Source organism: Hibiscus syriacus, unplaced genomic scaffold (genome assembly GCF_006381635.1).
Source record: "Hibiscus syriacus cultivar Baekdansim isolate YM2019G1 unplaced genomic scaffold, ASM638163v2 tig00016212_pilon, whole genome shotgun sequence".
Lineage (NCBI taxonomy): Eukaryota > Viridiplantae > Streptophyta > Magnoliopsida > Malvales > Malvaceae > Hibiscus > Hibiscus syriacus.
Window position 1 is genome coordinate 171,379 of NW_024062384.1, and position 11,401 is coordinate 182,779.

The 11,401-nt window shown below is 35.6% G+C and overlaps 1 protein-coding gene and 1 long non-coding RNA gene across 2 annotated transcripts; both read left to right on the forward strand.

The window, feature by feature from the left end:
* The first annotated feature begins 659 nt into the window (after nucleotides 1-659).
* On the forward strand, nucleotides 660-6,136 carry LOC120208319 (DNA-directed RNA polymerase D subunit 2b-like). Its single transcript, XM_039207615.1, has 8 exons — nucleotides 660-838; nucleotides 1,029-1,513; nucleotides 1,663-1,875; nucleotides 2,032-2,915; nucleotides 3,419-3,710; nucleotides 3,935-4,888; nucleotides 5,012-5,283; nucleotides 5,605-6,136. The coding sequence occupies exons 2-8, from the start codon at nucleotides 1,040-1,042 to the stop codon at nucleotides 6,104-6,106; spliced, it is 3,591 nt and encodes a 1,196-aa protein (XP_039063546.1). The 5' UTR covers nucleotides 660-838; nucleotides 1,029-1,039; the 3' UTR covers nucleotides 6,107-6,136.
* A 2,730-nt stretch (nucleotides 6,137-8,866) lies between these two features.
* LOC120208290 lies at nucleotides 8,867-10,248 on the forward strand. The gene is made up of 3 exons (XR_005524303.1): nucleotides 8,867-9,039; nucleotides 9,154-9,239; nucleotides 9,412-10,248. It is a non-coding gene; the product is annotated as an uncharacterized LOC120208290 (long non-coding RNA).
* The last annotated feature ends 1,153 nt before the right edge of the window (nucleotides 10,249-11,401 follow it).

Here is an 11,401-nt window from a genome sequence, read left to right on the forward strand (position 1 = left end):
AGAGAAATGACAAGTTGTCAATGTATATCACCCTAAAATAACCTTAAAAGCAGTAAGAGTCTAAGAAAATAATGATGTCAACTGAATTTAATTGTAAGGAGGAAGAAGATATGTAACTTTTATATACTACTAATACAAGGATTAAGAAGCGATAGAAAGCATATAAGAAACAATAAAAAAAAGGTTTAAACAAACAAAATCTAAGACCAAGAAAAAAAGAAAAAAAGTATTGATTGAACAAATCTTTCTCTTATTGAATCTTATCTCTAAAATACATTGAATATCTTATCTGGATAGTTAATACACATATACAGACTTATTACACGAGATTAAAGCAAAAAAAACATAAAATAAATGTCACATTAACAATTAAGCACATGTAAAAATGATACATCAGTAACAAATGTTGATTGTTAGTTAATTAATTGTTTCCTTCTAAGAAGAATATTTTAATCAAAAAATAAATTAAAAATTAAAATACTCCAAAAGGAAAAAAAAAATTAAAGATCAAAAAGATTATTTATACAAATACTAGAGGTGATTTTGTTATTATGCCAAAATTATTTCAACATAGTTTAGTGATCATACGTGTAATTTACCCTACTATTTAAGCATAAAAATCACAAATTTTTTTCTTCCCTCTTTGAAACAATCAAAGAGTACAAAGTTCAGTTGAGTCAGAAATATTGAGAAAAAGCATAAATTTTTTCATACCGGTTGCTCTACAAAGCCTGTCAAGACCCTTTGGAATCACTGATTTTTCACATCTAAGCACCGAAATGATTTAGGGTTTCGGGTTCTCTTCTTAGCTTCTCATCCTACACAACAAAATCCCAATGTAAGTGTTGTTCTTACTCTTTTTCACGTTTGTCTTCGCGGTTGTGATCTTTGTTTTTGTTAAATCCTTCAAAAAAGTTCATTTTATGTTTTGTTTGGGATTTTTTTTATGATCGATGAACTTTTCTTTTTGTAGTTTCCGTGAAGCTTATTTTAGTGGATTTTAACTTTATTTTGTTTTATTTTTATAGATTTTAGTGCAATGGGGGCCTCTCCGGATGGTGAGGGAAACGGAGAATTGAGTGGTACTGCTAGTGGAAAGTTTGCGAACGGAACTTATATGGACATAGATGACGATATGTTTGATGACAAGTTCAGTGTGCAAGAGCTAGGAGAAGAGTTTTTGAGGAATTTCTGTAAGAAAACAGCCTTGTCGTTCTTCAATCAGTACGGTCTCATCAGCCATCAGATTAACTCCTACAACGATTTCATCAAGCATGGTCTCCAGGACACTTTCAATTCGTTTGGAGAATTCGTTATTCATTCCGGGTATGACCCGTCGAAGAAGGGAGAAGGTGACTGGCGTCACGCTAGAGTCAGGTTCGGGAAAGTAACCGTCGATAGGCCGACGTTTTGGGCTGTCTCCGGCGACAAGGAGCTCAACATGCTACCTAGGCATGCACGCCTTCAAAATATGACCTATTCTTCGAGGGTGAAGGTTCATGTTGATCTTGAGGTGGGTGAATAGCTCTCTGATCGATGTTTGATGTGATAATTGTTAACATGGATCATGATGGCTGTTATTGATATCTTCATTGCTTAAATGATAGTTTTCAACGAAACTAAGTTGAAATGTGATATGTTTGTATCCTGGTAATGTAATAGGTATATACAGCGAAAAGTGTGAAGAGTGACAAATTTAAAACAGGACAAGAAGAAATGGTTGAGGAGGAGGTTGTCTATCGAGATAACAGGGAGATTCTAATTGGGAGGATCCCTGTGATGGTAAGATCTGACCTGTGTTGGTTGAATGAGGTTGAAAAGGGTGATTGTGATTTTGATTATGGAGGCTATTTTCTGATAAAGGGTTCAGAAAAGGTATGTCTGTCTTTTCGGTTGACCTGTTATTTGTTGTCCATACTCCATAGTTGCTGGACAGGACTTGAGTGTGTTAAGCGTTTTATTTATACAGCCGAATGCCTTTTAGTTATTGTCTTTTGATGTATATGATGTTTTTGCTATGTTTAATTATAGATATTCATTGCACAAGAGCAAATTTCTTTGAAGAGACTCTGGATTTCAAACGTACCGGGTTGGACGGTTGCTTACAGGTCGGAGGTGAAGAGAAATAGATTCATTATTAGACTAGTGGAGAATTCTAAAATTGAACATATCAAGGGGGGAGAGAAAATCCTGACCGTTTATTTCTTGTCATTTGAGATTCCCGCGTGGATTTTGTTTTTTGCCCTTGGTGTAATATCAGACAAAGAAGTTGTAGATCTGATTGGTTATGGAAGCTATGACTCCGGTATATCAAACATATTGTTTGCCTCAATTCAAGATGCTGATTGGAGATGTCCTAATTTTCGAGAAGGAAAAAATGCTCTGAACCATTTGGACAAATTACGCAAGGAAACCAGATTTCCCGCTGAAGAAGGTGCGGAAGAGTGCCTTAGAAGGTATATGTTTCCCTCTCTTCAGGGTTTCAAGCAAAAGGCTCGCTTCTTGGGCTACATGGTTAAGTGTCTTTTGCAAGCTCACAATGGTCTTAGAAAGTGCGACAACAGAGATGATTTCAGGAACAAGAGGTTAGGGATGGCTGGTGAGTTGCTTGAGCGTGAACTGAAAGTTCACATTGCGCATGCAAGGAGGCGAATGTCAAAGTCACTGCAGAGAGATCTTTATGCAGATCGTACTGTTCGTCCAATTGAGCATTATCTGGATGCTTCCATAGTCACAAATGGGCTCTCTAGAGCGTTTTCTACTGGAGCATGGTCGCATCCTTACAAAAAGATGGAAAGAATTTCAGGTGTAGTGGCGAATCTAGGACGAGCAAATCCATTGCAGACAATGATTGATTTGAGGAAAACACGTCAGCAGGTCTCATACACTGGAAAGGTTGGAGATGCAAGATACCCGTAAGTTTTGTCAAGACTTTTTTTTTTCCTAGTAATCTGTTGCTTCAAATATTCAATATTTGTTGTACCTTATGGGGATCTATTTTGAATCAATGAAAGTTCTTCTATATTCATATCTTTGTGATACCGATAAAATGAGTTTAGTTGCTTTTGATTTATTCAATTGTGTGGCGACGAATCGCTGCGTACTGTATATCACTTCTTGTATTTGATCTTGAAGTCATTATATCACATCAAAACAGTGTAGTTTGCTATCTTGACTAGCAAGACTAAAATTATAAAGGAAATAAAAATCTAATGTAATAGAGCAAACAAATAAAACACTAATTTTCTGCACTCTATATATTTATTGTTTTCCTTCTCTGATATTGCTTTCCAATAAAGGCATCGCCATCAAGTTGTTTGAAATATGAAGTTCATGATTTATCTTTTGAGCATTCGGTTTTGTTGAGATGTTTGTCATCTATAATGTTGTTTGGTTCTGATATAATTTTCTAATGCAGACATCCATCTCATTGGGGAAAAGTTTGTTTCCTCTCGACTCCAGACGGTGAAAATTGTGGGCTTGTGAAAAACCTGGCAACCACAGCACTTGTGAGTACGAATGTAGTGGAACCCATAGTTGACAAGTTGTTTGATTCTGGAATGGAGAAAGTGGATAACGATACATCGAGCGCAGTTGATGGGAAAGATAAGGTTTTTCTGAATGGGGAATGGGTTGGTGTTTGTGAAGATTCCCTTTTCTTTGCCACTGAGCTTAGAAGAAACCGACGGAGGAAAGAATTACCTTTTCAGGTGGTCACCATCTCATTTCATAGATTGCATAGATTTTGAACTTCTTCAGTTTTTAAAATTCTATATGCCTCGTTTGTTATGTGCTTCTAGGGTAACCAATTGAACCATGAAATTAAAATTTGTTTTTATTAAGGCTGTATGTATCGGGAGAGTTTAAATCAGTTTTAATCTGCTGTAGTTTATTAGTGGTCTCATCTTTTCTGATAGTGATTTTGAAATTGTAGGTGGAAATTAAAAGAGATAAGCATAAAGGAGAGGTGCGCATCTTTTCGGATGCTGGGAGGATTATGCGGCCTCTTTTAGTTGTCGAGAATTTATTCAAACTAAAATCATTTAAGGGGAAGGAGAATTACACCTTCCAGTCCCTATTAGACCAGGGGATAATTGAGCTAATTGCAGCCGAAGAAGAGGAGGACTGTTGTACAGCATGGGATATCAAGTACCTTTTTGCAGATGTTGAGGGGAAGCAACCTGTTAAGTATACGCATTGCGAGCTTGACATGTCTTTTCTTTTGAGTTTAAGCTGTGGGATCATTCCATTTGCGAATCATGATCATTCAAGGAGAGTTCTGTACCAGGCACAAAAACATTCTCAACAGGCTATTGGGTTTTCTACAACAAATCCAAACATCAGGGTTGACACATTGTCGCACCGAATGTATTATCCCCAAAGACCACTCTTTCAAACAATGACAGCTGATTGTCTCGGAAAATCAGGATATCCCCTAGGTCAGAATAGAATGCAACCAAAGCCAGAATTGTACAACGGCCAGAACGCCATTGTGGCTGTCAATGTTCATCTTGGATACAATCAAGAGGATTCTTTGGTAATGAACCGAGCATCTATAGAGCGTGGAATGTTCCGTACTGAACATGTAAGAAGCTACAAAGCAGAAGTAGAGAACACGGAAATTCAGGAGAGGAGGCGGAAACCTGAAGATATTGTAAATTTTGGGAAAACAGAAAGTAAGATCGGACGTGTGGACAGCCTTGATGATGATGGTTTTCCTTATATTGGTGCGAGTCTGCAGTCTGGTGACATTGTCATCGGGAGGTTTGCTGAATCTGGAGCTGATCATGGTGTAAAACTGAAGCACTCTGAAAGAGGCATGGTTCAGAAAGTTGTGCTATCTTCAAATGATGATGGTAAAAATTTTGCTGTAGTATCTCTGAGACAGGTAATATTACTTATGTGTGTGAATGGAAGAGATGGTTTAAATATATTTTGTTCCACCAGATGGTATCTTCTGCTTTCGAGTCTTTTAGATGTTCATCGGTTGCCTTTCTGATATATTTTTCAGGTTCGTTCTCCCTGTCTCGGAGACAAGTTCTCAAGCATGCATGGGCAAAAGGGTGTCCTTGGTTTTCTGGAGTCTCAAGAGAACTTTCCATTCACGATTCAAGGAATAGTTCCCGATATGGTAATTAACCCACATGCATTTCCCACGAGACAAACTCCGGGTCAACTCTTGGAGGCTGCTTTGGGAAAGGGGATTGCCTGTGGTGGGTCAATGAAATATGCCACCCCTTTCTCCACTCTCTCCATGGATGTCATTACAGAACAGCTTCATAGGTAACGGATAGTCACAAACATGTTGACCTGCACGCTCACCTTGCATTCATCATGTACATTTTTCACTACTGAAATCTTAGATGGGCCATTCCAGAATTGTTTAGATGGACCCTTTTTCCCACTGAGCATTGCATGATGATTTTTGCACTTTGTTTATACATATGCTATAGCGGATATATCTTTGAAGCTCGGTTCGCTATTTTTACTGGTTAAATCTAAGTTGTTCTTTTCAGTTGTCTGTTTTGGATTTTTTTTGTTCTTATAATTAGTATTGTATACAATAATGGCTGTCTCGTCTTCTTTGGTGAATATCTGTCACAGGGCTGGATTTTCAAGATGGGGAAATGAGAGAGTTTACAATGGTCGTACAGGCGAGATGGTTCATTCACTTATATTCATGGGTCCAACATTCTACCAGCGTCTCGTCCACATGTCGGAAGACAAAGTAAAATTTCGCAACACCGGGCCTGTGCACCCACTTACAAGGCAGCCAGTTGCTGACCGGAAACGTTTTGGTGGGATCAAATTTGGTGAGATGGAACGCGACTGCCTGATTGCTCATGGTGCCTCAGCCAACTTGCACGAGCGCCTCTTCACGCTTAGTGATTCCTCCCAGATGCATGTATGCAAGAATTGCAAAAACACCGCAAACGTTATCGAACGGTCAGTAGCTGCCGGCCGAAAGATCAGGGGACCCTACTGCCGGGTTTGCCAGTCCGGAGATGGCATCGTACGAGTTAGTGTTCCTTATGGAGCTAAGCTATTGTGCCAGGAGCTATTCAGCATGGGGATTAGTCTGAAATTTGAAACCCAGCTTTGTTGAGTTACTGCTTTCAAGTGCAAGTACTTTTTTTGCTTCAATGATTATGTAGACATTAGCACTCAGCTTTTCTTTCTCTTCTCTGACTTTAACTTCAGATCTATTTCGGTAGACCAAATACTCAACATGGTTGTGGTGAGTAAAATTTGACTCGAAAAATCGATTTTTCGACTCGATTTGATTTGAAAATTTTTTATTCGAATTGATTTCGAGTTTTAATTTCATAAAATCAATTCAAAATATTTTTTAAATTAAGGTTGAGTTATAAAATATAACTTGAATAACTTAAAGTTTTTAGTAACTAACGAATTGATTTTTAAGTTTAAGTTGAGTTTCTCGATTTTGTATGATATACGTATATTGCATATGGAAAAAATAAAAAGCAATATATATATATATATGAGTTAGGATTTACTTACTCATTATTTTTCTTTTTCAGTATATATATATATTATATGTTTATAAAAAACTATTTAAATGAAAATTAAATAGTATCAAAATATTTTAAATATTTTTATTAAATTTGGATAAAATTCGGACAATTTAATTCGGATTTTATAAATTTGATTTGACTTGGAAAAATTTCAAATCAAATTTGAGTTATAAAATATGATTCATCAAAATGAATAACTCAAAATTTTTTAATTCAATTTGATTGAACGTTCAGTCTTCATGACTAGGGGTGTTAATCAAGCGAGCCAATTGCGATTTAGTTTGTGCTCGACTCGTGCTCATTAAAAATATTTGTTGCTCGACTCGACTCGTTACTCGTTCTCGTGCTCGTTAAAAAAACTTGTTGCTCGACTCATTGCTCATTAAACTCGTTGCTTGTTGCTTGCCTCATTGCTCGTTAAACTCACTAAAATTTTTACCTTATTTTCTTAACTATCGGTAAAATCTACTAATATACTATATAGAGCTTAATATAAACATAAATTAATAAATTTAACAAAAAAAATTAAATAGAGTGTATGAAACATTTTCAAAGTCTAAATTCTTATGTAACAATTTACAAATAGATTAAAATAATAAATAGGGTTTGATTTTTTAATGTAGTGAAATATTAATTAATAGTTTAGTGTTTTTTGGTTGTTTATTAGAAAATTAATAGATTAATAATTTATCATCTTTTTATTATCTATTAGTAAATTAATAATATTTTGAATAAAATAATTTTTAATATAACTACTAAAAAAATTAACGAGTTGCTTGTGAATTTATCGAGTTGAGTTGGACTTTACTTAACTCAACTTATTAAGATCTCGAATCGAATCAATCCAAATATATTTTTTATCAAATTTTGATCGAGTGTAGTTTAAACTTCCTACGAACAACTCATTACGCACAACTAATCATGACTATAACCGACCAAAACTCTCAGTCTTTTGTATTTGTCAACCTAATTTTCGAACATTTAATAAAGACAAAAGAAGAAATCACCCAAATATTATTATTTATTGGGTAAACTATTAAAACGATCACTTTAGTTTTATAATTGTTTCTTTTCAGTCACTGAATTAAAAAAACAATATTTTGGAAGCGTTTTGATCAGTGCATCAATGAATGAAATCAGCAAGCTTACATGTGCAGAGGAAGTTGCTTTCGGATTTTTTAAGTCTTGTCTTGTATACGCAGATAGAACAAGTGACCAAAATATTATTGTTTTAAATTCAATGATTATAAATAAATACGTATGAAATGAAAGTGACCATTCTGACGGTTTACCCTTATTTTTTTGTTTGAACACCCATTTATTGATTTATTCCATACAATATAATATAGGGTAAATATACTATTCCTCATTGAATTATACTGTATATATTATTTTATTTATCGTATTTTATTTTTTAATTTATTCAATGAATTTTTAATTTATTTTATTATTATTTTTGTATGATATAAACTTTTTTTATTATTTAGTATACATTAATTAAATATATAAAATAAAAATAAAAGGTGGTTGGATGCCACCGCCGGCCACGTCGATCGCTGTAGATGGTGACTGTTTGATCTCAAATTTCACGGGTCAGTTCGTCTCGATCCCCTCAGTTTGAATTTAGTGGTTATTTCATCAGAAAATGTCTCAAAATTCATGAATCTTGACTGAAACATTTCGGCTTCATCACATTCGTCTCCAATTCGTGGACTTCAAAGTAAGTTCCGATAAAATGAAGGGCGGATTTGGACTCAAGGTGTCGAGACGAAGCGACCCATGAAATTTGAGATCGAATTACTGCCATCTATGAGGATTGACGATGGTCGGCAATAACGTCCAACCATCTTCAATTTTTATTTTTATTTTTTAGTTATTTTATATTAAATAATAATAATAAAAATATCACATTATATAAAATAATTTAAAGGGATCAAAATAAGAATAATTTGAAAGTTGAAAAAATAAATTAAAAATATGTAAAGAATAAAAATAAGGAATGGAGTATCATGTGAGGAATGATATAATTTACTCTAATGTATCATATTTCATATGCAAACAATTGTTGTATAAACTCTGTGTTGATCCATATACAGCAATCTCAAGAAAAGAAGAAAAAAAGAAGAAGCATTAAAACAATACAAAACAAGTCTTGTTTCTTCTTGTTGATTGATGTTCTTGAGGATTCTTCCTTTAATATTAAGTTCTCTGTTTCTCTTACAAAAATGGGTTTCTATTATTTTTCTTGATCCTTACTTCATTTTTCATTTTAATTTCTTTTAAATTTCTGGGATAGAATTTGAGCTTATATTATCTTTGTTCATCTAGAATTAATTGTTAGTTGTTTATATAAATTTTGAGTTTTTGACTTCGTAGATGGAAGATGACGATTAAGAACAGGGAGAATCGAAACCTCTGTTGGCGAAGTTTGGATTTGCTGCTGTTGCTCTTTCTTTTACTGGGTTTCTTTGTTCTCGATTTAAAATCCTAAATCGTGTTTCAGGTACGGACTCGACAAATGCTATTTCGATATACTGGATTAAATACGGACTGATACTATGGATTATTGATTTTAACATTGCGGATGTTGAACTTATGTATTGTTTTGATTATGCAGATGGTCGCGGTGAGATTGATTCCAGTGAGAACGACCGGAGTAGAGGCGGTATCCGAGCCTTAAAGACGTCACCAACTTCAGACCATGTAAGCTGTTAAAGATTAGTGCTAAAACATTTTGATTCCATAGCAGTTGTGAACTTAGTGTCCAAGTGGTTAGGGCATTGAATATGAGCTGCTCGACGTTGTTTTCGAAATTTGATTATATGCTTGCGCCAATTCGATTCCTGAATATGATCTTTCGATTTCTCTTTGGCAGGAAGAGGTGTTGAAGCAACAAACAAATGATTCCCGGAGCATTAGACAAGATGGAGATGTGTTTTTCTTTACACAATTTGATGATCTTCTTGAGGAATTTGACTTTTCTGATGTTGTTGGATCTTCTCCGAAGCAGGAAGTTTGAACACCATGGTCGGATCTTGACACTTTGAGAACGTTTAGAACTGTTGAAAAGGATGGTTACGAGCAAGACATTGAGCACTTACGAAATACTGTAAGAGTGCTTAGGGAGAAGGTGCAGAATCTCGAGGTCCAGCTGCTTGAATATTATGGCCTTAAAGAACAAGAAACAGCGGTTTTGGAGCTCCGAAACCGATTGAAGATAAACAATATGGAGGCTAAACTTTTCCGTTTGAAGTTTGTGTCCTTACAGTTGGAGAAATAACAATTAGAGGGCCAAGTCGCCGATCATGCAAAAGCTGTAGTTGAGCTTGAAAGTGCAAGATCTAAAATCAAGGTGCTTGAGGAGAAACTTCAGCATGAGGCTGAGATGAATAAAGAGCATATCCTAAACTTTCAAAAGAGGGTTTATAGATTGCAAGAGCAAGAAATGAAGGTTCCAACAAATAACCCGGATATCGAATCGAAATTAAAAAGGCTAAGGTTTTGGAATGTGAGATAGAAGAGTTGAGGAAATCAAATACAAGATTGGGTATAGAAAATTCCGAACTGGCTCGGAAGTTGGAATCGACTCAAGTCTTTGCAATTTCTGTTTTGGAGGATCCTGAGGTAGTTTAAATTCATTTCTGGTGAATCCTGTTCCTTTACATGGTTACTAATATTATTGTTCTCGGATTTCTTTTTCGGGTGCGTTTGGTTGCAGAGAGAAGCAATCAATGAAACCAGCAATCGTTTTAGGCAAGAAAATGAAGATTTGACAAAGAAAATCGAACAACTAAAAATGAATAGATGCGAATATGTTGAAGAACTGGTGTATCTCCAATGAATTGTTGAAGTATGCTGAAGTTGCATGCTAGTACGCTCCTGCATGGTTGTTGCTGGTACACGTGCATGGATCATTGCTAGCTGTAGGTGTAGCTGAAATCTGCTCTTGGAGTTACAGCAGTTATGTTGTTAGTCAGTTAGAGTTCTTGTAACCGTGGTGGCTATATAATGCATGTAAAGGATGATGTTAAATAATATGAAAGAAAACATTTTGTTCTGACTTGAGTTCTCTTAGTGCAAGAGCTTCCAGTTCTCTCAACATGGTATCATTCGCTGCTATATCCTAGGATGTGCTTTCGCTGTTCGTGTTGCTATGGATCAAAGTGTGTCATCTATAGCCACATCAATGGAGTTATCTTCAAGAAAAACCAAAGTGTTCACCAACAAAAGTGTGAACGTGGTTCTTGATGAAACAAACTTCCTGTTTTGGAAACAACAAGTGTTACTCACTGTAAGGAGCCACCGTCTTGAGCGAATGTTGAATGGAACGATGCTGCCTACTCCAGAAATGGTGGTTGGTGAATAAGGAGTTGCAGTTGTCAATGAAGAATATGAAGAGTTCTTGGCTCAAGACAGTGCGTTGGCTTCTTGGTTGCTGTCAACGGTCAGTCCTCACTTACTTCCTAAGTTTGTTGGTGCTGAAACATCTGCTCAGGTATGGAACAAAGTCTTACAATTCTTTGCTAATCGTTCTGCCACTGCTATAATGAGCTTACATTACAAGCTTCAATCCCTCAAGAAAGGAGGAGACAACATGAGAACTTACCTCACAAAAGTAAAAGTGGTTACTGATGCATTGAACTCTTGTGGAAGTCCAATGTCAGTAAACATGTTGCGAGCATTCCTAAAGGATTTACAAGGGAATATCATCCCTTTATAAGAAGTCCAATGTCAATATCTAAACATATTGCTAGCATTCCTAAAGGATTTACAAGGGAATATCAACCCTTCATAGAAGTCATATCTGCTATGCGTGATACGCTGTCACTTGACAACATCTGTACAATGCTTGTCGATGCTAAAAC

Excerpts from the sequence above, each read along its gene's own strand:
- LOC120208319 (XM_039207615.1), top strand. The coding sequence starts at position 1,040 with ATGGGGGCCTCTCCGGATGGTGAGGGAAACGGAGAATTGAGTGGTACT. Across the intron at positions 1,876-2,031 it reads TGATAAAGGGTTCAGAAAAG|ATATTCATTGCACAAGAGCA; the intron begins GTATGTCTGTCT and ends GTTTAATTATAG. Across the intron at positions 5,284-5,604 it reads ATTACAGAACAGCTTCATAG|GGCTGGATTTTCAAGATGGG; the intron begins GTAACGGATAGT and ends TATCTGTCACAG.